Below are 26,810 nucleotides of genomic sequence, written 5' to 3' on the forward strand. Positions count from 1 at the left end.
TAAAGCGGCTGCTCTCTCTCTGCATCGCTGCCTCGCCTCCCCCCTGCAGGCGCTCCCGGCCGATCCCACTCGTGCTATCCAGCCTTTCCCTCGGCCTTTCGTGCTAACAAAACGCTTTTTCAGCTACCGTGAACCACCTGTGCAGGCAACTGTAGCAGGAGTAAACGATGGGGGCTTGTGTGTAGTCTCGACATGCTTTATTCAGGTTTTGATTTTAGTTTGTATATCCTGCACATGATTTCCAGCTTTTTAACTAACGCTGAAGTGTGTTGAAGCGCAGGTGGGCCATATCTGTGAATGTTTACATTTGTTTCTCTTGTTTGGTCTACTACCGTCCTCTTTGTTACTGTTTTTGATATCAATGTTCTTCGTAGCCCATACTCCTGCGAAGTTTTTTTTAATTTGTGGTTTGCTAAACCATGCGGGCATGAGATGTGGTTTCCTCTCTCTGCACACGTCAAGGACTTCATAAATCACCAGGTTAAGAAGTGCTGGGGTTTTTGGGAAGACAGTCATATTTTTGCACAGGTGGCTGCATTTAAGTCTGCGGGTGCTTTGGGATCTTGTTAAATACTGAACTGAATCAAATGTGTAAAGCAGCAGCTGAGGGGCAGCCTGCTGGCTTACCTGCGTGGTTTGCTCTTGGCAGCTGAATTTCTTCCTCCTTGTCAGGCTCCCTGAGGTTATTTGGCAATACTGATGGGCTGCCACGACTTAGGTGTGATCAGGAGAACAGAAAACACACGGGTGTGAGGAAAGGGGCGCAGTTTGAACTGGAGTAGTCTGGTACTTGATGGGTGCAGTGCAATTACTGTTGTGTCTCTTTAGCACAGTGCAAATACATAGCGTTAGTGTAATGGACACTATATAAATTTTCTCTGATTTTCCTAAATTCTGCATTTTTTCCCAGTGTTTTCCCCCGTAAAATCTCATGGAGACATCTGTAGTTATGAATAAGACTATAGTGGTGCAAAGCTGCAAGCAGTTTTGTCCCATGCCACTTCTCTGTAAGAGGCATCTCAGAGTGATGTTGAGCACTAAGGCTGAGCCCGTGTTTCTCTGTGAGCAGATGAGATTGCCTGTGAGAACATCTGTTGGGCATCTCTGCTGCACAGCTAATAACCAGATCTATCAGTTTCTCCTTCCAAGCCTTAGTGCCAAGAGCATTTAAAGAGAAAACAGGGCTTAGCCAGAAAAATCCCCCGCTGCTGAATTATACCCTAGGACCTAGGCATGTCAGAGTAAAAGCTTTATGTGCCTAAAGCTGCTTGCTCTTTCTGAGATGAGGGAACAAATGTACAATAAACATATTTTTAGCCTGGTTATTTATCTCTTGTAATATCCTACTTCCCTCCTCTTTTATTTTTTCTTTTTGACTGTCTGATCCAGTTGTTTTTATGGTTCCTAAAATGATGGAAATAGACTGATCACAATTCAGTGAGAACACTGGCATGTTGCTGCATTTTGTTTCCTTCCTTCCTGCCTATCCCTAAAAAGCAAAGAATACTCTAAATCTGTTCATACTCCTTTCTTATTTCAGGCTCTTTTTATTCTCAAATTCTGTAGATACTCAAAGAGATGTTTAATTCAAATTGTGTATCCTTTGGCATGCTATTGAAACTCCTTCGTCATTGATCTACTTTGTCCTCTAAATCATTAAAAAGAGAAATTCTGAATTACTGCTGCAGAATTCACCACTATTTGTGTTTCTAGGGTATGGGTTTTATTTGCTTGCCTCATTATCAAAAACACTGGAGCCTTCAGTCTTTTTTTCAGATCTATGAAGATCTGGTATGATTTATTTTTCTTAATTTATTTTTCTTTAAAACCTTATATTGAGGAATTTTAAAAAATCATTTTGATATCATCTAAGATCTTATTACTCCCTGGAAGATATTGGGAGAGCTCCCTTTCTGACTGTGTCTAGGTTGGGTCAGCTACTTGTGGGCAGGGTGACAGTAGCATGATGTGACTTGCTAGGATTGTAAGGAAAAATCTGGAGATAAACTAATGCTGCAGTACACAATAAAGCTTGTGGAAAGGCAGTGCCTGTTAGTCGATTCCACTAGCACAGGGAAAAGGACTGAGATTTTGGATATATGTGAGCCCTCTTAATTTTTTCACTTCAAGTCTCAAGACTGGCTTGTGAGCTTAAATTCTTTCCTTCCTCACTATTATAGGCCACTGTCTTAAAGCCTTTTTCTTCTTAATCCAAGATGCTGCGTCTTTTCAAACACTGCCTGCTTCTATATCCATAGTGGCCAAACCAGTATTAACACTGCAAGCCGCGTGACAGCCCTTAATCAGTTTGCTTTGGCAGGCACTTGTCATCCATCGCTTCAGAAGGTCACTGAGTACCTCGCACGGTCACAGATTCCCCGGAGCAGCGCGTCGGGGCGGCGCTGCCATGTCCGGGAGCCCACGCGCCTGCGGGACCGGCTGAGAGGCTGTGCGGGAGCCCTGCGAGCGGCGCGGGCCGCACTCCCTGCGGCTGCTGCCGGCTCGGCCCCCGCCGTGTCCACGCGCGGCCGCTCCCGCCCGTCCCAGCCCGCCCCGGGCCGCGGCGGCCGGCGCATGCCCGGGGGGCTGCGAGCATGCGCGCAGGGGCGGGCGGGGCGCTCCGCCGCTCCCGTCGGCCCGCGGCTCCCGCCGGGCGTCGGCGGCGGAGCGAGCCCGCCCCGGCCGGCGGTGCCATGCTCAGCGGGGCGGGCGCCGGGCAGCGCGTTGCGGCTCGTCTCCCCCGTGTGGCCTCGCCCGCGGCGCTGGGCAGCGGCGGCAGAAGCGAGAGGTAGGGGAGGGCGGGGGCGCGGCCTGTCCCGTCCCGCGGTGCCCGGTGCGTGGCGGCGGCGGGGAGCGCCCGCGGCCCGCACAGGTGTGCGGGCTCCGAGCTGGCGGCCGGGGCCCCCCTCGGCGTGGGGAGCCGGGCCCGAGTCCCCGGCAGAGGTTCAGGCGTGGGTCCGCTCCGCTCCGCGGGTGTCGGGACGCGCCGGAGCGGCTTCGCTGCCAAGTTGTCTGGGGAAGGGAAAACTGCCCGAGCCCCTCGGCTGGGACGGAGTTGCCTTCGAGCGGGCCTCTGGTCTCGAGTGGCATTTGTGCTGTGCTTCGTCCCTTATTTATCGTGAATAATGATACTAATGATATTTCTTAAGGCAATCGGCTCTTGGGTTCATAATACCTTACTTTCATAGCGATAGACTCCATATTTTGGTGTGTCTGTAGTACATGTGTGGAGATGAGCTGGGGGAAGGCATCAGGTCTCCATCTGGGTTTGTAGCTGAGTCTGTGTGGGATTGAAACCAGTGAACAGATTGTATATTTCTAGCTGGATTACAAAAATCCACATGCTTACTGATGCAGGGTGATTTGGAAAGTTTTTTAAGTAAAGTGCTCTCAAATTTCCTGTGTTTATCTTGTGGCTCTTTACGGTGTGCTCATACACATACGGTAGCAGGGAAGATATGCAGAAGATGAAAGGGTGCTGTGTTGGCTTCCTTGCTATATGTGTAGGATAATAGGCAAGCCCCGCTGGTGTTTCCTTTGTGCTAACTAATGTTATTACTTCAGTTGTGTCCAAGCAGCTGCTTTGCCTTATCTGTGCTTCCTGATTATTTTTTTAATGCTGTATAGCTAAAAGCCTGTTCCAGCACTTACCTTCTCTGCCCACTCCAACTGGGGTTTCTTTGAATCCTGTGCAACGCACACGGTACCATTTTGTTGATCTCTGCAGCCCGACCAAGTGCAGAGACTGTCTGAAGTCAATTTGTGTAATGAGAAAGTTGGAGGCATAGATGACTTTTCTTGTGTGAACTTTCATTTGCAGTAGAGCCTATTGCTTTGTTATGACATGGTACAAAGCCTGCTCAGCACCAGGAAGGGGCAGAGCAGAGAATAGATCTTGAGTAATTTCACTAGGACGTGCCAGAGACTTGATGTTCTCTTGAAACAGGGTAGATGAGTTCAGAGATTTTTTTACAAAATGATGATGAGAGCTGTCTCATGTGTTGGCGCTGTAGGTTAGCTTGCCCACCTTATAGTGTTTAAATAAGGAACAATAAGATGACATATTCTCAGAATACAGTAAATGGTGGTATGATGGTTTTCATAGCTTCAGAAATTCAGGGTGAAGTTCAGCAGTTCCCCAGAAGAAAAACAACAGTGTCAGCTTGTTAAAACTTACAGTGTATTGGCAAGGGCCAGGCTGTGAGCATATCTGCATGATTTGGAAATGGTTTTAGACAGCATTTCCAGGGCAAGCTGCTTTTCTCAGCATCTTGCTGCTTAACGTGACTCCAAGCAGAGATCATATCATGTACAGACATTATTCTGAAGGATGGAGTTAGGATTTGATTCATGACTTGCTTTGGAAAGTATTTTTATAGAGGAGAAAAATGGTCATTTTATGATCATAATATTTTACACCTGTAAAAATGTGAAATGCACCTTTTTTTTTCCCTTTAAGATATAATTTGTGCCCACATTGGCTGAATGTAGGAGCCCAGAGCAGTCTGACATCCTCTGAAGCTTATGCAGCCTGTTAGATGTTCCCTCCTAAGTCAGTGACTTCTGTGCACTGTCAGGTCTGTTTAGCAAATTTACTTCAGGACCGAGTTTGAATTTTTTTTTTTGTTAATTTAAAATGTGATCTATTCACTACCAATAAGAACTTAATTGAGAAAGAAATTAGTAATAATTAAATGGTGAATGTGCTGGATGTGGCTGGACTGTAAGCAGCAGTGTCCAGGACAATCTTAACAGTTTTCTTGAAGTAAGAGTGACCATCCAGTTGTCTAGCATGTATTTCTTGAAAACATATTTCTGGGGTTTGAATGGCCTTATTATTGCTTTATGTTAAAGCCAGTCAGTTTGAGCAATCTTGCTTGAGTCTTTTAATCACAATTTATTCTCACCTTAGAGGGAATATATGAAGGAGGAGGTGGAGGAGGGTGCTGAAGATGAGGCGACTGAATCGGAAGAAGACCCTGAGTTTGATGAAAGAATTGGATGCCTTCCCGAAGGTTCCTGAAAGTTACGTGGAGACTTCAGCCAGTGGAGGCACAGGTAGGCCTTGTTGAGATGCTGATACTGATAGAAACGTCAGCATGAGGAAGACAGGCATCTGTGTTCCCTTGAAACTAGCCAAAATTGGTTCCTTGAGTGCTTTGGTGGACTGACTGAGCTCAGCCTTCAAGTAAAGACATATATCGTATGCAAGCTGATGCATCCATCTGTTCATCCAGTCTCTCTGAAAGGAGATTTTTGTGTAAAGCTGGTGAGACTGAACCCAGTGTAAAAGTTAGAAATAAAAACCTATAACCAGTTGCAACTGGATGTGCACTGTGCCAAGGCTGTAATAAAACTTTCTCATTTGTTGTCTCACCTTCTTGGTGTCAGGTTTCTGGAGACTGAGTGAGCATGACCTGAAATGGTTATGGGATTCAATACTATGCTTTTGCAGAAGTAGAAAAATATTCTCCAGAGACAGATAAGTTGAGCATCGGGATGAAAAGTAGTTTTCTAAAGCTTTTCTCTTGAAGGTGTACTAGATTTTGAGAGTAAGGAAAGCCCTTTGAAGAACGAAACACTTTAATCCAGGACATGTGCTTGTACTTTCCCTGTTAGTTACTTGAACTTCTCTGAAAAAGCTGGAGCTGTAAAAAGGACCTTTCTTTATGTATCTGATCATAAAATTTTGCCTTTAAGTTGAGCTGAGTTAGAGGTAGCCTGATTTGAAAATAGTGACTTCATCTCTTGGACTGTTGGAATTATTTGCAGATAGGAAACTGCCAGCACTTAGAAGTGGAGGACAGAAATCTCTCTTGTGTGTGATTATGCCTGAAACTCAGTTGAATAAAAAGTTGAGGAAGCAATTGCAACCTCCAGATAAGCCTTTGAAGTTGTTATGCCTCTTATAGTGTAGAAGGAAATATCACAAGGTTCTATATTACTTTGCTGTTTCCTCAAGTGCACTGTTAATAATTAAAGGATTATTGTATATTAAATAATCTCTAGGAAGTATTTAAATAATTCTTTGTTAATGTTCGTCCCACTTCCCGAGGAAACAAGTGTATTGTTTCTATGTTGTAATTTGCATAAAACCACCAAATGCTTAAAGAATCCTTTTTTTGTAGTACAGCACCATCCTTCATTAGACCTTCACTTTGGTGAATGGTGCCTTAAGGATTTTTCAACACCAGAAGTTACTTTAACATTCTTTGGCTTTATCCCAGTAACCTTATAAATGACAATATAGATTGTCTTTTTCTGTGCCATTGTGAAATCTGAATATAGTATTCCTGTTTGATTCAGGATTAAAGTGTCAGGCTAATGTTTTGATGTGATAGGGATCTAAAACATACCAAGACTCTCCTCAGACTTTCGTGCCCTTCAAACCCATTGCAGAAGAAGCACTGGTCTCTCAAACAGGCTGAGACTCCAGCTCTGGGGCTGGGAGACCCTTCAGCAAAGAAAATTCTACAAGAATTTCTTTTCCTGTTCAGATGCACACATACATTTGCTCAGAATGATCCAGAAAGCAGCTGTGGCTCTCACTGTGTTTATGTGGCTCTGGATAGCTGGTATGGCTCCAGCTGTCCTGTTGTTGCACAGCCAGGGTGAGCCTGACCTACTGGATCCAGAAAGAAATTGAGAGCCAGAGTAATTATCTGATTAGTGCAGTGGACCTGAAGGGTTTCATGTGTGTGGTTGTTACATAGTGCCAGCTGAAAGCTGGAGCTGGAAACATTGCTGATCCATACAACAGCCAATAGCTTCTGTCCTGGTCCCCAAGGACAGTGCCTTTATTCTCTGCTCCCACCCCTGCCTTGGGGACCACCATGTAGGGAGTTGAGGCCTGTCAACAGTGAGCTTGTGTTTTCTCAGGTTGCCCTTCATGGATTCCATAGAGATATTCCACAGAACGTAAATGAAGAAACCTACAGTGCAAATAAGCTGCACAGATTGCTACTATGCTCCATAGCTGAAGTGTTTTCAAGCTTATAAAAGCCATGATTTAACAAAAGGGGCATAGCAGGTGCTTCTGTGCATCTATTACTGTGTTTCCAACTGTGCAGCAGGGTGATCTTGCCCTTGCACTGTACAGCTTTGCAAATGTGATGAGTAGGCTGCCTTGGAGATAAGTGAAGCACATGTACCACTAAAATACACCAATTAGTTTTATCCTAAAAATAATTCCAAGTTCTTCGCTTATTGGTGGAATGGATAGCTGCCTGTTGCTTGTTGCCAGAGAGAGACTTGTTTGAAATGTTGGGGTGGGAGTCATGACTATGCAGCTATACACAAGTAATATAATATGTCTTATTTCTGTTGTCTGCTAGCTTATTGAGTCTAGAACTTGATATAAAAAATTGTTATAAAAACTTAACTTGTAGACAAGTGGAGGCTTGAAGGAATTTCACGATGCACTACTTTCTTCTTTCATGTTGGAAGTTGGGATTGAGTTTTCCTAGCCCATCCCTGACAGTGATTTGTGTGTGCTTTATATGTGGAGGATGATCTAGGCTGTTCTTAGATTTTCCATACAGGGATTTCACAGCCTCCTAATCATTCCAGTATTTGACTGTACTTAAAAAGTTCTTTCTTGATGAAAAGGTAGGACTTACTCTTTTCCACTCCTGTCTGAAAACAAATACTATCATTATGAAAACAACTTTCTAAGAGCAGGTTTTGGGTTTTTAAATCAAAGGTACCAGTGTTGTACTGGTAATGCTCAAATTCTGGAATTGTTAAAATTTTGTTCTGCTTATGTTTCTGAATAATATTTCTCACAGTCTGAATTTCTACTTCTTTTCCTCTGACCAGTGTCTCTGATAGCATTTACAACAATAGCTTTCCTGACTATAATGGAGTTCATGGTGTACCGGGACACATGGATGAAATATGAATATGAAGTAGACAAGGATTTTACTAGGTAACATTATTTGTTATAATTCTTTTTAAAATGTTAGTTGCCTGCATTTCAGGATAGATTTTAAATGTTCATGTGACTTGAAAGCAATTCCTAATTGAAATTGCAAATTAAATACTGCAGGGATTTGATTTTTCATGTGTTGATTGTTTTGGGGCTTTTTCTTCTATGTAATCTATGGATAAGATAAATTGAGATTACTGCAATGAAGAAGTCAAAATAGTATAGGTTTGTTATTGAAGGAGCTCCCTTAGGAATGACTTGGTAACAATTCAGAGAACACTGTAAGATGTAACTCTGCCTCAGGTGGGTAAACCCGCCCCCTGTGGCTGGAGGCTTTCTCCAGTTCATGTGGTTGGTACATGTCCTTTGTACTTTGGGCTGCTGTAGGTGAGCCTGAAGCACTCAGAACTTTGACAGTGTTATCTAGAGGTTGCTACAATTTTTGTCTCTAGATACAGCTCCCCTGAAAGATGTCTTTGCTCTTGGTTTCATGTGCCTGTCAGGACTTGTTTGCCTTTCTTCCAGAGCTGGTCAGGCACCCAGGAGTCCCTGTGAAGTTAATGCAGATTTTGTGCCCTGAACACCTTTAAATATTATGTGTCAGTGTCATGGCACCCAGGAACTGAACTGACTGAACTGAAATAACCTTAAGAGCCGTTTGGATAGTTGCTGTGGTAACAGGCTAAAGATACATCTATTAATTGCATGTCTTGCACATCAGAAATAAGTAATGAAAAACAAAAAAGGAAAAATTTGAAGGAGCTGCATCAAAACCTCAAATGATAGTAAATCCATTCAGACAGCTGGGATTTCACATTTAGGCCTTTGCTAAAGTGGGTTATATCCCAAGTGAAGCTATCACACAGGAAAAGGTAGTGTAACAGTTCAGAAACTGTTACGAGATTTGGGTATGTCCTACTACAGATTCCCCAGTTTGATTGTGGGTTAATCACTCAGCCTGTGGTTCTTCAGTTTGAACCAATGGAGACTGGTATAATTTCAACTGCTTTTCTCCTCTCTACTGACCCTGTCTGACCCAAGTTGAGCCAGTGTTGAATCCCTTGCTTATGTGATTTGCTTGAGGTCAGCTAAGTCCCAGAGGAAGCTCCCTGAGAACAGAACCCTGTGACTATAGTGAGGGAGTTTATTCCTTATAGTTTAAATGACTTTTGTGAAACTAACATGAAAACCAATAGGAAATGCCCAGAATATTGGAGAATGCTACACAATCAGATTTGTGGTGTGATGGAGGTTATCTCTTAAGTCACAAGTGCTTTAAGGTGCTCTAAAAATCCATGTTGCTTCACCCAAATTTTAAACAGCTTTATATTTATTAGTATAGATTTTGGTACTTTACTGTATTTCTGCAAGTGGTCTGAGATTTTTTCTTGATACTTGTACTCAGTGTTACTTAATGGATTTTTGCCTTTTTTTTTCTTTCCAGTAAATTAAGGATCAATATTGATATTACAGTTGCCATGAGGTGTCAATGTAAGTATTTCATCAATGAAAGTTTTTAAACACTCTAAAGCCTCTTCAGAGAGCACACTTGATCACAATATAGTTGGATATTGTTCAGAATATTTTACCAGTGTAATTTCTTCTGATCTTAATGGCATCTAGTGATCTTGATGGCATATGACTCATTGAAGAAATGTGAGAAGTGTAAAGAAGAACATCTGTGCCATCTCAGTCTTATCTTGCAGAACCCTTGCTTTGTCAGTTAGCAGGAACAGGATCTGTTGTTCAGTCTCTCACTAGCTGAAATATTCTAAAAGCTCATTGTGAGACACAAATCAGCTAGAGGAATTTATAACAATTTCTATTTGTTTATGAACTTGGGATATATTAATCTGGTCTGCTGTTTAACAGCGCTGAAACCATCATGTAATTTAATCCTGCTAGTGAGCATAAGAGGGATGCCTTCCTTATTAAAGGCAACAGTAAGTCTTATTTTGACATCATTTAGGTAATGAACTTTAATTGTGTTCAGTCTTGCTCGTCCTGGACTGGGAGAAGAGAGAATACTACTTCTACCAGGAATGCAAGCAAATTTTCAGGACACGCTTTTGTTGCCTAGCTTAAACCTTGCATTAATTGTAATTAGTGTAATTAGCATTAATTGTGTGTCAGTGGTTTTTTGGTTGTTTTTTGCGAATAAACTTTTATCCTCTGATTTGACTGGTCAAATTCTAGTCAAGTGCTTACAAGCACTCTGTTCAGCACTTGTAAAACAGGAAAGAATATTTATGCATAGCAGATCCTAGAAAGCTTGTATGTGTGGTTCATACAACTTCTCTGTAGGTGTTAAATCAGTAGAAAATACTGCAGATCTGAAGAGTTTTTGGTCAATGTCCATCAGCTGATGCTGAAGGTTAAATAGGTTGAAGGAACAATAACATATGCTGAAGTTTATCACTGTGAAGCTTCATTTCTACTTGAATTTTTTTTCCTTGTCCTTGATCGTCAGTGTGACTTAATATTTCTCCCTGTTTAAAATAGATGTGGGGGCTGATGTTCTGGATTTAGCAGAAACAATGGTTGCCTCTGCAGATGGGTTAATCTATGAACCAGTAAGTTGATTCTGACCTTTTTATTTAAAAATTGAATTCCTCTTGGTGCAAAGCACTACTGGGGTGGTTTGCTTGCTTGTGGTTTTTTCTCTCCACCAACCTCTTAGAGGAGTATACTGTAGTTGATCTCTGTTTGCCATAGCTTCAGGGTACATTTGAGCATTAATTGCAGTTGAATTTCCTGAGTACATTTGTGTTAACCAATATTTGGGTTTGAACTTGGTGAGCAGTTGTTACTAGTGATCCTGTAATGCTGATGAAGCACAGCAGGTCTGGTGGCTTGTCTCTAGTGCTTCATGTGGCATGAGCCTAGAAATATGCAATCTGCACCTGGAGCCTTCTCTTCAAAGATTGCTCCTTTGCAGTTCTGGGTAGGAAGGGACAGAACCTTTTGTACTTGAGTACAAAATGTATTATTTAAACTGCAGAGTCCTTTCATAAACTATTCTGTGGTACCTGTGTGAAGTGGATTATAGCTCTACACCCACACCCTAATTCTCTTCTGGGTTTCATGGAAGGGATGCATTCTGTGTGTTTTATTAGATGTGTTATTTTTGTTTCAGGTACCATTTGAGCTCACCCCACAACAAAAAGAATTGCAAAGGTAAAGCACTGAGAGGCATATTTATGGTTTGTATTATTTGTACTGGAAGTGACTTTGAAGTACACCAGAGGTACATGACAGAACTCTGTCTTGAGTCTGATACCTCCTGCTTGTAATTTAAGAATGCAAACCTGCAGAAAGATACTAAGTTACTTTGCTTTCATTATCGTTTAAGATCTCTGTTATGGAAAAAGAAAATTGCCTTAGGACTTAACTGTTCAATGGGGTCATGTAGTTGCAAGCCAAGATGAATGGACTTGCTCAGCTTCTGTTTCCAAATGAATGCTTGATAGCAGAAGTTAAAATCAGAGTCAAATGTGTAAAATGTATCTAAATGTCAAAGCTGAGTCATTGTAACAAATTGGCACATTCTTGCAAAAACAAATCAATTATTTCCTGTAATTAATTGACACAGTATTTACCACTTTAATATCTTGGTGTTGTGTGTGCCCACTATAGTGATAATCTTGTAATAGTCCTGAAGCTTGTTTGGGGGTCTGGCTAGTTTTTACTATTTTGGTAACACACTGTTGTTAACACCTGAGCTTTAAATTCTGTATAAAATATTATTCCCAAAGTTTAATGTAATGCTTTATTACTGTAGTCAACTTTGCTAAGTTCCTGACTTGCAACCTGCAATTGAAGCCAATGATGAATTGTGAAGCTAGATTTTGTTTTACTGTTGCATGCTTTTACACTTGTCTCTAATCTTTAGGATGCTGCAACTAATTCAGAGTAGGCTGCAGGAAGAACATTCTCTTCAAGATGTGATATTCAAAAGTGCATTTAAAAGTGCTTCTACAGCACTGCCACCACGGTAAGAAAAACTGGGATTTTGTGAAATTATTGCCCTTTCCTCCAACTCTGTGAATTAGACATAACATTTTATTGTGGTTATGATTCCACCCTACCTCCTATTGTAAGAAAAGATCTCGCTGCTTTTTAATGAATTTTACAATAGTGTACTTGATACTTGCTTTGGAGAGCTGTTGTTTTGTGAAAACCTCTGGAGCTTCCAAACTGGAGAAGGCTTCCAGGTTTTGTATGTGTGCTTACACGTACAGGTATAAACATGACTAAGTATATGCACACACCTTTTTATTCCATGTGGTTTGATGCCTCCTTCTTCTGTTTGGGAATGGGAATTAGTAATGCCACAGCAATACTAAACAAGAGTCTTTTTTAAAAACTACCTTTCTGTCCACAGCTTTTAAAAGTAGTGCTGCTATTACCTGCGTCATAATGCTTCATATTTTTAAAAGAATCAGCCTTTGAATGCACATGTGTTTTGTTAATTAATTCCTGTGTCTAAGATAACACTTTTAAGATTGTGTGGAGAAAGCTTGCTGTTTACACTTAATTCTAGCTACTCAGAAATGTTAAGAGATTAGTGCACAGAATGTTTAGTCTGCTGAATCTAGATGCTATGTGATTTTCTTTTTTTCCCCCAAGGGAAAAACGCTTTCTACTTGAAAGCTGAAATTCTCTCTGCTTGGAAACAGCGCTAAACAAAAAGATACTGAATAAAATAAAGCAAACACCAAAGCTGCCACACACACTTCCTGTGTTGTAATCTCCCTTCTGAGGATCAAATGTGTTCCTCTTTCCTAAGGCAAGCCTGAAGATGGCTCAAAAATCTTTTTTTTTTTATTTGCTTGATGTGTTCAGATTAATTAAATCATTCTGTGCCTCTGTGTTGCTTGTTAGTGCAGTATTTGAAATGGTATTTATGCTTGAGATGTGTTTAAAAACAGTTGGTTTTCATCTCCCTCTAAAGAGCAGATTTGGAAACAGATTTGGTGTTGTGGACATCACAACATGAGTAAGGAGTGGAAGCTTTTGTAAAGAATAAAGCTGAAAGCTCTTCTTGCTACAGTGCTGTTCATGTGACCAAAATGTACTTAGTTCTGTTCATTGTAGCATTAAAATTTTCCCAGGGAGCCATTTTTGGTGGAAGGATGTGGGAAAATAGAAATCCCTGGGATGGTGTAATGTTCTCTGTTGGTATGTTCAGATATCATAAGGCAGCCTTGTAGGCCAGATCTCTGAATACAAGTATGAATGAAAGCTCATTGGTTTCATCAATTGACCTTTACTAGTTTCCCTCCCTTCCACCATCTCTGCTGTAATTCCAGGAGAATGCAATAAGGACAGGTAGATGATGATGCTGTGTCTTTATGCTAGGAAAAAGAGATCTAACTGTACTGCTGCTATTTCTGCAAGACAGTGGATATTCTCAAGTACTTTCTATGTTGTTTTTATTTAAACAGGGAAGATAATTCATTACAGTCTCCAGATGCATGCAGAATTCATGGTCATCTCTATGTCAATAAAGTGGCAGGGAACTTTCACATAACTGTGGGCAAGTATGTTCTGTCCAATTCCTGAAATTAAAAAAATCCCTTAACTTCTACATTCTGTATAGTGCATGTCTGTATACGTGTGTGTGCTTTTGTGCTTCAGTTAACTGGGTTTGATTGACCTGCCTGTACTCATGCTTGGTATTTTTCCTTTGTAATACCTATTCTTGCACTGGTTATTTTCTTCATAAATTGCTAAAACTATGCAGTGCATTGTTACATGTAATGTAGTCATTATGAATTTCAGTGTTTTATAAGATGGAAACTCTTGAAATGCTTTCTCAGAGAGCAAATACAGAGTGCAGTTAACTTTCTTACTCATAGAAAAAATATGGTCAAACTTCTGTTAGTCACTTGAGCAGTTCTGCAGCTTTTCATATCATAGGACTTGGTGACTCTTCACAGAAGTGTAGTGACTCGATGAGTTCTTGATATTTCTAAAAATGCAAGACACTAGTTTTGTGTAAGAGGGTTTTTGTGAGTCCAAGATTCCTGACCTTACTGTTCAGTCTGTCTGTAATGGATAGTAATAAAAATATAATATTTAGGTTTTATGTAGATACACACAATAAATATCAGTCTTTAAAATATACACACACACACACACATATATATATATATGTATGTATGTAAAATATATTTAAGCATATATATTATACAGATGAGGATATGTACATATTTTATAAAGTATTTATTGAAATAGAGGAGGGAAGGTAATTTTTCTACCTAGTCCTCTGTGGATTCATAAACCATTTTTTGCTTTCTTCAGGGCAATACCACACCCCCGAGGCCATGCACACTTGGCAGCCCTTGTAAGCCACGAGTGTAAGTTCCTTCTGTCATCTGCATACCAGCATGATTCATTTCAGTCAGAGTGCTGTCTCCTAGTTCCTGTTAGGTTGCTGTTTTAAAGGTGTTCTGGCTGTGCAATTGCATTGCAAAAACAAAGTGAAGAATATTCTTTGCAATGATGTGACTCCATAACAATTCCCTTTCATACATTTGACATTATTAAGATTATCTTTAGGTTGCTTCTATAGTAATGATAACACTGGAATCTCAGATGTACTTTGATGTAACATAGATACCATATGAAATTCCTGTATTTCAGTCCAAACTACCTCTTTCCTCAAAGACTTTTTTAAAAGGTTAAAAATTTCTAACCTTCTTCCTTAAAAACTTAATTTTTGGATTATGAGTCTAGATATTAAATGTGTGTTGCTGCCTTACTTAATGTGAGGCAAAGGTGACTTATTGTGAAAAATTAACTTGATTAAACCAGTTACAGTTGGTTAAGCCTCCAAATGTCTGCCCATGAATTTATGTTAACACAACTTCAATAATTTTATGCATCTTAAGTACCTGCCAAATAGGCAGTGTAGTGACTTGGCAACTGCCTAATACTTCCTCTGTACATTTGATTTGCTAAACTTTCATCTTTTTAATGCAGTTGCTTACAAGAACATGAACTGTAGAATAATAGAAGTATTTGGACAACTAGAAATTCTCTGTTATAAAATTATAACTCTGTTCAGCTCCACCATTGATTCAAATGTAGTTACAATTTGTTTTAGAAGCTATTTTCTAGAAAAATTTAACTTTTTTGTTAAATATTTTGGATTTGAGTTTTCTTTGAAGTGCGGGTAGATCCAATGATGAGTACAATGTTTTTTTGTAAATGCATTAATTAGAATATTTCAGTGTTGGAAATGAATGCATCTTTTTCTTTGAGTACAGAATCTCATAGTTTAAAAATGCTTCATTTCTCTATATTGTCTTTCAGCCTATAACTTCTCCCATAGAATAGATCATTTGTCATTTGGAGAGCTTATTCCAGGAATTATTAATCCCTTGGATGGAACAGAAAAAATTGCATCAGATCGTAAGTGTTGTATGTTTAAAAAAACATTTTGTTTTGTTGAGTTTCCCAATAGTTACATTTAAAGTATTATCATTTCTCATAAATGTTGTGATTGCCCAGCAGTGTGTCAGGCTAAATTTGGTAGTGAGCAATGCCCTGTTCAGTTACCTACATGACATCTTAAATGTCATTTCTTTCTAATACCTGAACTGCTGTTCTGTGCTGTTTTGTTGGAGGTGATTTGTGGTTTTTTCCAGGTTTGTTGTGTTGAAGTTACACTATGTCTGACCATATTGCAGCAGTATGTTACAGTGGAGAATCATAGATCTGATTCTTGTAATGATGGGGAAAAAATAAGCCTGATTTGGTTTAAAAAATAGCACCAGAGTCTTGGATTCCATTCCTGTATTTGGTTTGTCCCTTCCAAAGTGTGTTTTGTGATGAAACAGGATGGGTTTGTGTAGCACTTTATTTCCTCATGTATAAATGAGGAAGAGTAGTAACCTGCCTCATCCCAGCACTGGCATTCCCTGTGAGGGTGAAGCCCAGAACCTTCTACAGCCGCTGTTTCCTCAAAGCCAGTCAGTTCCTTGGCTCTTACAGCCACAATGGTTTAGTGGGGTTGAAATAAATTGCTTCAGTATCTTGGTGTTTGTTCCCTTAGGGAATTGCACAAAGAGCAAATGCATGAGCATGCTGATGGCTCTAGGAGAATTCTCTGTAAGTGTAATGGAGAGAAAATCTGTAACCAGTTTAGAAGGGCTTCCAGCACTGTAGATACAATTCAATGGCCAAAATCTATCAGACCACTTTGAGATTTGTATACATCACAAAACATGTGATACTGTGAAACTTGTTCTAGAGCCCTGGCAAACACGACCTGTGTGTTTCATTTGAGGCTTTAAGTGGCCTGACCTTAGTGAGTCTTTTCATTACATGGAAAAATGTAAATTTCTGAGTATAAATGGGATATATGTCTTTGCCATGGAAACTAACTTTGTGCAGATGGTGCTGAAGGAGTTTTGGCAGTGCTGCCATTCCTTGAAGAATGTCCCTAGTGCAAATGGCTTTGCTGATTTATTATTTCTTTGATTTATGTGTGAATATCTCAGATGGCCTTTGACTCTGTTCCTGATTCAATAATCTAAGATTTTTTTTTCTTCTAGACAATCAGATGTTCCAATATTTTATCACAGTTGTGCCAACCAAACTCCACACATACAAAATTTCAGCAGAAACTCATCAATTTTCAGTGACAGAAAGGGTAAGTAGAAAAAAGAAAAAAACCATAGAGATAAAAAATCTAAAAGTGATTGTTCATAACAAAAGTTCAAATGTGAAAATAGTACCATGGTTTTGAAAAGTACTCTAGCATGAAGAGACTCTTTGTAGAATATTCTAGTACACTAAATTTATATTTGTAGAATATTCTAGTACACTAAATTTATCATACAGCAGTGATGGTAAAAATATATATATGCTTGGTGACACATGCAAACTTCTTCTAATAATGTTTTGCATTTATAGATCTGGAGTCTGATGTTAGAATTAATGACAGACAGTAATTTCCACTTCACTGGAATGGTGGTGGTGAAATCCTCCAAATTTTAGATCTGTAACCTAATGTGTAGCTTCACAAACATTTAATTCACCTTTAGCTTTTTATCTGTGTGGGAAACAAACAAACATGCAGCTCGCTTGAATATCCTGAACTTGTTTGTGGAGTGTGAGAAACAGAAGCAGGTAGTTTGTATGAAGAACTGATCACACAGTAAGTGTCTCAGCTGTCCTGTTTAACCTTTGTTGAACCACCAAATTTAATTACTCTCAAGACTAGAGAGCTCCCACTTGTGGGTTTTGAGAGGCTTTTAATTCTGAATCCATAGCAAGGGCAGTTAATGCAGTATAATATATATCATAAAGTACTAATTTAAAGACTGCTGTGAATAGGAAAAAAATCCTTGTGTGTACTGGCTAGATGTCTTCTTTTCAGATACTGAACTCTGTTTTCATCTTTTATTCAAAAGCCAGAGAAAAACATCTTTGTGAAAAGTTTAATTAAAGATGACAGATAAAGTGAGAGGTGAGAAGAGAGCTTTGGGTTGTAAGAAAGTGTGGGTATTAGTAGAATGGAAATTCACTGTATTACAGCTTGTGATGTTCTCCAAGGGAGAATAATTTTTTATTTCCTTGAAATTCCATGCTGTGCTTCTGAGAAATACTGAGGTAGGGGAAATAAGATAGAGGCAATGTCTTGATGTTCAGCTTCAGACATGCAGGCCACTGAAGGGAAAGGTTTGCTCCAGAGCTCATGAAAGCTGGGCTAAGGAGAGAATGAAGAGGAATTTCATCATGCTGTGTACTCCCACCTCCTGCTGGTTTAGAAGTCTGCTTTGTGTTTTCTCTGCACAATCTTCAACAACTAAGGCATCCCTTAGACTTCTGTAAGCCAGTCAACAGCTTGTCTTACTGTTCCTTCTTTTTCATCTTGTATTCATTTCTTTTCTCTTCCTATGTAACAGTGGTTCTTTCAATTAACTGTCCAGTCTAAGTTAGCTCTTCAGTTTTTAGTGGGGATGTATTTTTATAAAAATTGCTACAATGACATGTTATTTTGGAGAAGATCCTGTAAACAATGGAGATGAAATGTCCATTATGTACTTGTTTGCTCTTGCTGCCTCAGTAGGCCACCCTGTGGCTTCCAGAGCTTATTTGTGTTTACTCTTAGGGAACCAAATACTTCTATTAGATGAGCTGAGAAAGGTTCCTAAGAACAACAATTCACTGAACACCTTAGTGCACTTATTTTGAAAGAGAAGCACATGTGCAGACATGGAAAAAGGTGGTCAGACAGCCATGGCTCAAACTGAAATGCAGTGAGGTTTAATTGCCACATGGGCACATGGGGAAGCAGAGTTTGAGAGGTGTGGGCTGAATCTTCTCCACTGTTCTTGATGGTTGAGATACTGTAGTTATTTATGTTAAAAAGTTTTAATTCTAGCAAGGCTTCACTGAGCTATCTGAAGCAAGGTTAGTAATTTTTAGCAGATTTCAGCAAGACTTTTAGAAGTTAAATCTTCTGCAGCAGCAGAAGCTGGAAGCAGATCAAATTAGTTTGCAGAAAAAGAGTTCTGTTTCTTTTAAGGGTGGAGTTTTGTGTGTTCTATTTAACTTCATGTTCTTTTTCCACCATTTGACCTCAAAAGACCAGTAAGGCTTAGGGAAATAACAGAGGAAAAACAAACAAAAGTACAGTTTTGTACTTTGCCAGTGGCAAAGTTCTGTTTAATTACCTTTAGTCTTCTCTTCCTTTTTAGTATGACTGATCATCCATCTCCAAGTGCTGACAATTGTCATGGTTTGAAATAAGGAAAGCATTTCCAACTGGTTTGTTTTATTTAACCATTGCAAGGTTTTTGGGACCTGTTATCATTACTGATACATTATTTCAGCATCCTTTTAATTTTGGTGTGGTAGCATAAAAAGCAGTATGGTTTTTGACAGTGTTAGCTAACTGAAGAAGTTGCTTAACCTGCATTTTCCAAAGTGGTATTCTGCTTTTTATTTTGTACCATATTCTGTGTGTTTTTTGAGCAGAAACTGTTGCATATACAGAGAAATGGAGCTGTGATATACTGTTTTTCTGTTCAGTCCTGTTTATCTTGTCTTTTTGGTTCTTACTTGCTTAGGCATGGCTGAGTTTGTCTTCAATCCATTATGTTCTTTCCTGCTGTCCTTATGTATTTTCAGCCAGACTTACCTGGCAGTGCATTTAGCAGCACCTTTCATTAACAACAAAATGACATCAGACTTTTCAAAGGAGCTTGTGTTTTTGTGTTCTTCCTGAAACCTTTTAAAAAAGCAGCCACACTCTCGTCCTTGGTGTCTTTTGGTTTGAGAATTTGGCAAATGAAAAGAAACTAGAAATTTCTCAGATTAGGACTGAGGTGCTGGGTAGTCATAGTGAGTTTGGGGTGTTTATTTATTTATTGAGATGTATTTCTTGCTGTGTGACTGTTGTCTGATATGATGTAACTGACAAAAAGTTTGAAAAGAGGCTTTTGCCAAGGAAGGTTGGACCAAGTGTTCCTCAAGGTGCCTTCCAACCTGGTATTCTATGATTTATATAAATCCTCTGGGGACTCTGCCATTGCTAAGGCTGTTGAACAAAGTCAATCTCATTAAGGTCCCACACTGAGTTAAGTGATTCTCAGTGGCTGATAAAGTAGGAAGAGCTGTGGCAAATATTACACCACTGCACTCCCCTGAGTTCACAGGCTAGGCCAAGACTGTGCCATTATCTTCATAGGTACCAACACCAATCCAGTTATAAAAATCCTGTTTAAAGGACCATGTGAGCAAGTCTTGAGAGAATAGTACCACAGCACAACAGTGAATATTGATATGCAGCACAGCAGACCAGGGACCAGGAAAGTAAATTTTCAGTTCATGATGTTGGACTTCTAGAAGGTACTGATAAAAGTGGCCTTGATACTCCCCAGTCTTCTTTTCATTCCTAACTCTGATTAAATAACTCACTGTCATCCCATCTTGTAACACTGATTTTTTTTGTGACTAATAACAAGTGTAACTAACAAGTGTTTCTCTTTTCTTTCAGGAAAGAGTAATTAACCATGCAGCTGGCAGCCATGGGGTGTCAGGAATATTCATGAAATATGACATCAGTTCACTTATGGTGACGGTGACAGAAGAACACATGCCTTTTTGGCAGTTCTTAGTGAGGCTCTGTGGCATTATTGGTGGAATTTTTTCAACTACAGGTGATTATCAGTGCCTGCCTTCTTAAGTTCTATCTTTTTTTTTTTTAATCATGATAATTGCTATGGATGAGTTACAGGGAGTCCTATTAATAGGTTTTAGACAGAGTGCTCATTTGTGTGCACTGAAATGTGCCATGAATGCTACTCAGTTCTGATGTCCCAGTATGGCATTTCTGCTGTTCTGAGGGCCTGTTGTTTCCTTTTTGGTAACTACAGCAAAGTTAATTTACTTCTGGAAAAGCAAGGCTCTATCTGTAGGTATATAGATATCTATGTATATGTGTATACACACACACACATACTGATGCTCTGTGTATTTGGGATCTGTGTATCTGATGCTCTGTCCCTATTGGGATCCAGTAATTAAATCAGTGACAAAAGTTGAGATGAAATTTCCATCTGAAGGAATTGGGAAGATTTTGCTTGTCAGTGTAGTGCTGGATTTGCTTCATCAAAGAAAGAAAACTAAGTTGAAAAGGCACAATTCACTTACTGTTCAAGACATAACAGGGACTCTGGATTACGAGTTATTTCTTTCCTTGGCTCTCATTGGAAGAGAGCTCAGTAAAGAGGCTTCAAACTAAGAGCTGCTTTTCCAAGTAGATTTTCTGTCCCACACAATGTATTTTCACCCATGAGAGCTGGCAGAGGGAATTACATTTACTTGATAGCTTTGCTTTCTCGATGCATTTCAGAATGTTAGAATTCTCCCCTGCCCTTGATATATCCATTATTCCTGTTAATTTCTCAGTGTTTCATGTATGGATTTACTGCACTGTGTCCTGTCTAAGTATGGTACCTAGCTTTGTTGCAGTGCTTCCATAAATAATAGATTTTTATTACTTGTTTGTTTAAATCTTGTTTGATGTTGCAGGAATTTTACATGGCTTTGGAAGATTTGTAGCAGAAATTATTTTTTGCCGTTTCAGACTGGGCTCTTACAAATCCACATCGGTAAGGAGAACTTCTCTAAGTGTTTCTCTAAGTGATACAGCTGAGGATGGATGATAAGGACAGCTCTGGGACTTGGTCCTGCTAGAATTTAAGATATTTGCAATAGACCCTCCCCTTGACATGCATATTAGCAGAGATTCAACAGCTTTTAAAAATAGCTGGAAAACTTACAATGAAAGGAATAGATTTCTGTAACAAACTGAATTAACACAGCTGAGACATTCCCTTCACTGTCCTTACTATATTCTTTTTATTTTCATATTGCTCCAAAAATTACATGTTTCCCAGGTCAGATCAGTTTCCCTGTCCAGGTTTTCGTTTCATGTCTCCTTTTGCTCAGCCTGCACATGGAAGAAGGGGCACTGTGTGCTGGAGGGGTTCAGTGCTGCTCTGCAGGTTACTGCCAAGCAGTATGGAAGAGCTGAGCCTGAGCCTTTCCCTTCTTTAGGCAATAAGAGAGTTGCTTCTCTAGCAACTACTTGATTTTACATTACTTTTATTTTTCCCATTTAAGCCTGCAGATACCTTTGAGACCTCTGCCTTTCTCTCAAATTTGGTTGAAGTTTGCCAGCTGGCAAGGTTATGTGAGTGGGGAGGAAAGAAGGCAACCAAATTTGTATAATATTTCTGTGAGAGGCTGGGTGAAAGGCATCCAGGAAATGTGCAAGGATAAAGAAATGTGTGCTTTTGAGGAGGGAGATTCTGTTTCTGGTCAAGCCATTAATAACACCTTGTTTTTCTTTCACCAGGTTCCCCTTCCTGATGGCCACACAAGCAACCACTTACCTCTAATTACAGACAATAATACACATTAGCCTCCTGAGAAAATTTTTTTCTTCCTGCCTGATACAGACTTTTTTATAATAAAGAAAACATTGTGCAATATCATGAGACAGTGCTGATGGGCAGCAAAAATTGGAGCCTTTACAAAAAAAACAAAACCTCCAACAAAACAATTTGTGTAATTTTTTGTCTTTGAGCGCACATGGAGACATAGGAAACTGTGAGACCAGTGAGGTGGATGATCTTCTGGAGAGCAAAGGAGTGTTGCTGCCAGTACAGTATTCATGGTCAAGCTGAACGTCTTTGTGGTGGCTGCCCGTGACCACTGAAGCATCTTAGTGATCCCTGGGAAGGCTGCAGGCCCCAAGGAGAAAAGAGAACAAGTGGGATGTGTGGAAGGGCAGGCAGCAGCCACAGAGGGACAGTAACAGAGCTGGAGTTCCTCTTAAGTGTGCAAATGGCTTTTCTTGTTTTTTTATAATGCTGGGGCTGAGGGCTAAGATGTCTTTCATACAGCTGGGGAGTGATCCTAGAAAATCCTTGCGAAGATGGGAACAAGAGATGAAGTAAGGTGGAGCCCAGGCTGTGATGTTGGTCACAACCACTGCCTGTGTGCAGCCCCACCATTCCTTAGTGGAAGAGACATGGAGCAGAGGAGTTCCTCTGTGCTTCCACACAGCCACTGTGCCAGCAGTGAGAGTGTCACAGCTGGCATTGGTGCAGAAGCACCCAAGGACTCCAAGAATGTGCTCCAGCCTGGACAGCTTTTGGACTTGGAATAAGAAGCCCTTTAAGTAAGGCATTTGACTGTGGTCTTGCTAGAAGGCAATACTCCCTAGTAAAAAGTTAGGAAATCTTTGTATGCCTCTTTCTTGGTAAAGAAACTGCTCATGTGGAATCCTTGTTGGAGCTGTGCTGCTCATGTGGGAGCCATGGGAGCATCCACATCCTGGGAAGGGAGAAGGGGGCAGGAAGGTGCCAGTTCAGGCTGCCTGGGGGGTCTGCTAGGCCAGGCACAGAGTGTGGTGTGACTTCAGGGAACCTGAATCGTATTGCTGCAGACAGGTGATGAGACAGGATCTGCAGAACTAATCCTTGCTGTTCATTAAGGTTTTTGTAAATTTAATGAAGAGAGCAATATTGTATTGTAAATAGGCTACTGAGAAAGAATGTTATTAATGCAAATGGTGCTTTGAGAAATAGAACATCGTGTTACTGCTGAACTACTGGTGTACACCTGTGGTTGAACAGTTACTCCACCCGTGTAAAAAATTATTAATATGATTCCTTCTCAGTAAAACTGATTTAATAATATGTTAGAAGATGATGCTGATCCTGGCCTTACTCACCATGGAATTAATATTTTAATTAAGAGGACTAATTGCAGAAAAATAAAAATCTCTGTGGAATTGTCAGATTTGGCTGACTTTCATTAATGTACTTTCTAGGACACTTGGACTTTGTTGATGAGCATAGTGTTAATAACACAGCTGATTTGCTATGCAAAGTGAAGGGCTTCCTAAAAAGAAATAGTAAATAAAATATGGGGAAATAAGGAAAGACTTTTGTTGAATTTGGCTATTGAGAAAAAAGTTCAAGGAAGCTGGGTCCTTGGGGACGACAGCCAGGTTTGAGGTTTTCTCTTTTGTGCTTTGTTTTTTTTTACATTGATTAATCAAACTCCAGCAGCTTAAGAAACTCTTTGGTTCCCATTTCTCTTTGGGATTTCCTTCTGAGGCTCCTTTCCTACTTCTGCTGAGACTGGTTCTGATTTAGGCTTTTCCTAACACTTGTTTCTTATCTGCCTGGAACAGACTGTACTGGTGGGAGAGACTGATCTCAGTTGACTTTCTGTAGCAGAACTTTAAATGTTTTCTATTCTCACATAAAAGAGCCAAGCAGCTTGATGTGTCTTAAATCCTTGTGTGGCATATTCATGTTGTTTTATCTAAAAAAAGTTTGTGTGAGGGCTGGTTGCTAATGGAAGAAAATTTATGATCAGATGTGAGGTGCTGCACTGCAAAGTGAGTGCAGGATCAGTTTGACCCTGTGCTCTTTGCTTTCTCTCCACAGTGAGTTTGGTAGTTGGAGCAGTACTGCTGACCCTGGTACCATGTGTTGTCAGTGCAGAGAAGTCCTGGAGAAAATAATAGTTTACTGCAGGGGCTTCTTTTGGGTAACATTTATTTGCATTATGCAAAAGTGAGTGTAGGATGAAAAAATGGGAGGAATGGGTGTCCCAAGGGAAACAGAAGCTCAGAAGTTAATGTGATCTGTATTTTCTGAAAGGGGGATAGCAGATGAAAATACTTTTTTTGGGTTAGGAAAGATGGTCAAAAATACGTATTTTTATCCCTTGCTCTTACAGGCTGGTGAGGAGAGAGAGCCCAGGGGAAGACAGTTTTAACCTTTATCAGGCGTGTTCCCATCACACCATTTGCACAGCAGTGTCTGTTTGGCCAACAACCATTCCCCACTCCCAGGCAGGGTGGTTTGGGCTGTGTCCTGCTGCTGCCCTGCTCCCCCAGGGAGGGGCTGTGTTAGCAGAGCCCTGTCACCGTGCCTGCCTCAGACCTGGGGTGCTGGCCCTGTGTGGAGGTGTCTCCTGAGTGCACCCCAGTGTTGTGGGAAGCTGGTGCCAGACGCAAGGGCTGGGGAGGGATGGGAACAGATCCTGCTCCAGTGATGGTTTTATGGCTCTAGAGCAAGAACCAATCTGGGTTTTTAACAGAACAGACCATCTTTGGCCATGTCACCTGCCAGCCAGCACCATGCAGCATTGACAAGTTACTATAAAATCTCTGAGTTGTGATGGTACTTCCTGGGTGCCTTTCACAAAATAGAAAGGAAAAGGCAAGACTGAAGCCATCCCTGGCACTGCAGGGGTCCCTCAGTGAGGGGTTGCTGTTATGGCACAGCAGAAGGTGGGATGAGATTTCAGATTGCAGGGAGGCTGTTGGGGCAGGTACCTGCTCTGTGGACAGGGCAGCAAAAGCAAACTGGCAGGGCAGAGACAGGCTGTGATCAAACCTGCAGCTGTGAGAGAACATGGGGGAAAATCGATTGTGGGCTGAGACAAGGGGTAAATTAATGTACCTTACCATAATAATAGTGCTCTAGGTGAGTGTGCTGTGCTCTTGAGTTGTGTATGAGGGGCTGTGGTGGGTGTGGCTGCGCAGTGGGACAGGAGGCTGTGGGACTCAGGCTGGCATGGATGCCACTCTATGGCTGCCATCTTTTTACCACCTCTGTTTTGTGCATTGGTGCCTACTGCAGGACACACCACAAGAACACAGTGAAGTGGGTAAAGGAATGGAAATTTCTCTACATCAGGCTCTTTTCATTCTTTTCCCTGACTTTTCTAGCAGATGTTCTGGAACTCTTGCTAGTGGAGAGATGGGGAGGAAATGAATGTCTGTCTATAGCTGGAAAGGTATTAGGTTAAGAGATGTAGCAGGCATTTTTTAAAAAAGCAAACCCAAGCTGCTTTCCCCTGAAATTCTCATCCTAGAAACAGGTAAGTAATTTGAAAGAAAATTCACCTCTTTCCCTCTCAAAAGCTCTGTGGTGAGGACCTGTACTGCAGGTAGGGGGCTCAGCCTTTCTCTGCAGCCACTGGCTCTGCCTGGGGTGCCTGTTTGGGGTGTCCATGGCAGTACAGGGACATGGGCTGCTGGAATCAGTCCTGTATGGAATCAGTCCTGCATGGAACTGAGCAACAACCTTCCTTCCTGCCCTTGCAGGATCTTTTAAAGCTTTTCAGGGACTGATTTGACAAACCAAGCCCTAAGTAGAGGGTGTAGTTGCTTAGCAAGGGTTAGAGGCAGATAATACTTGGTGTATAAATGCAGCTGTGGTTAACTGAACAGACAAAACCAAGGTCTGGGAGGCAGCTGTTGCCTTGTCCTTTTGCTGCTGAGCTCTCTGTGAGAGCATCTGTTGCTAAGGCTGTCTTGTTAATGATGCAGTGACCCTGGAGCAGGAGGCTGTGATCACCTTGTCACATCTCCAGTGGCTCTGGTGATAACTAAAACTCTTTGCTCCCTATTTCTTCAGAGGCAGCCAAGTGTTGCAGCTTTCTTCTGGGAAGATGGGAAAGGAGAACAGCTTATTTGGGGATACTTGCTAAGACCTCTGTTTTTAAAAGGCATCCCCAAAGCTGGGGTTTATTTGCACCTTCCTTACTCAGATTGGTGCAAAGATACTTGTAAAGACTTTTTTTTTTTTTCTGCCAATGCTGAGTGAATGCCAATTGTGTCTGATATTTGGCCTTGGCAGTGGACCTGCTGGTGAGAGAAAATGTCCATGCTTGCAATATAACATTAATGTTTAGCAGTTAATGCTTCAAGGAGCCTTAAGGGACTTTGCCCACTGCCTTTTGTGCACTGGCAACGGTTTGATGGTGCAGGTCTGTCCACCATCTGCCCTTCCACACAGTGCTTGCTAGAGCACTGGCATGCATTTGAGCTGACTTAGTTAAAAGCATGTGAAACACTTCATGTTTTCTGCCATAGCATCATTTCCAAAGCATTTCTGGTTGCTGCTGGCCCAGGAGAAAGGCAGTGTCACCTTTCCCTGCCTTCCAGAGGAGTTTTGTGAGAGCTGGTACATGAATTAATCAAAACATGAACCTTTAAGGCTGCGTAGTGCAGCCTCCCCTAGGTGAGAGCTGAAGGCATGCTCTGAAAACAAGTGGGGCTTCCACTTACCAAAATGCAAGCAAAATCTCATTGTGGCTTCGTTTGGGGTTTTTTGTTTGTTTGTGGTTTGGGTTTTTGGTTTTGTTTTGCTTTGCATATATACATAGAAATATTCAGAGTTGCAGGACCAGTAATTTTATTTGTGAAAGAATGAAACACAAAGCCAGACTGGTTTGGGGTCAGGGGGACCCTGGTATGGTCTGGGGACAAGAGGCAAACAGCTGCTGGCCAGGCTGGGCAGCAAAGCAGATTTCAGACTCTTTCAGC

At 40.9% G+C, this 26,810-nt stretch overlaps 1 protein-coding gene across 1 annotated transcript; it reads left to right on the forward strand.

Moving 5' to 3' along the window:
- The first annotated feature begins 2,677 nt into the window (after nt 1-2,677).
- Nucleotides 2,678-23,258, forward strand: ERGIC2 (ERGIC and golgi 2). The gene is made up of 14 exons (XM_054278729.1): nt 2,678-2,788; nt 4,913-5,058; nt 7,819-7,927; nt 9,372-9,418; nt 10,430-10,500; nt 11,064-11,104; nt 11,820-11,921; nt 13,375-13,470; nt 14,234-14,289; nt 15,248-15,346; nt 16,492-16,589; nt 19,944-20,106; nt 20,981-21,060; nt 21,810-23,258. The coding sequence occupies exons 2-14, from the start codon at nt 4,953-4,955 to the stop codon at nt 21,873-21,875; spliced, it is 1,134 nt and encodes a 377-aa protein (XP_054134704.1). The 5' UTR covers nt 2,678-2,788; nt 4,913-4,952; the 3' UTR covers nt 21,876-23,258.
- The last annotated feature ends 3,552 nt before the right edge of the window (nt 23,259-26,810 follow it).

This window comes from Melozone crissalis, unplaced genomic scaffold, assembly GCF_028551555.1.
Source record: "Melozone crissalis strain CALT ecotype California unplaced genomic scaffold, PUWL_Pcris_2 ptg000004l_1, whole genome shotgun sequence".
Classification (NCBI taxonomy): Eukaryota; Metazoa; Chordata; class Aves; order Passeriformes; family Passerellidae; genus Melozone; species Melozone crissalis.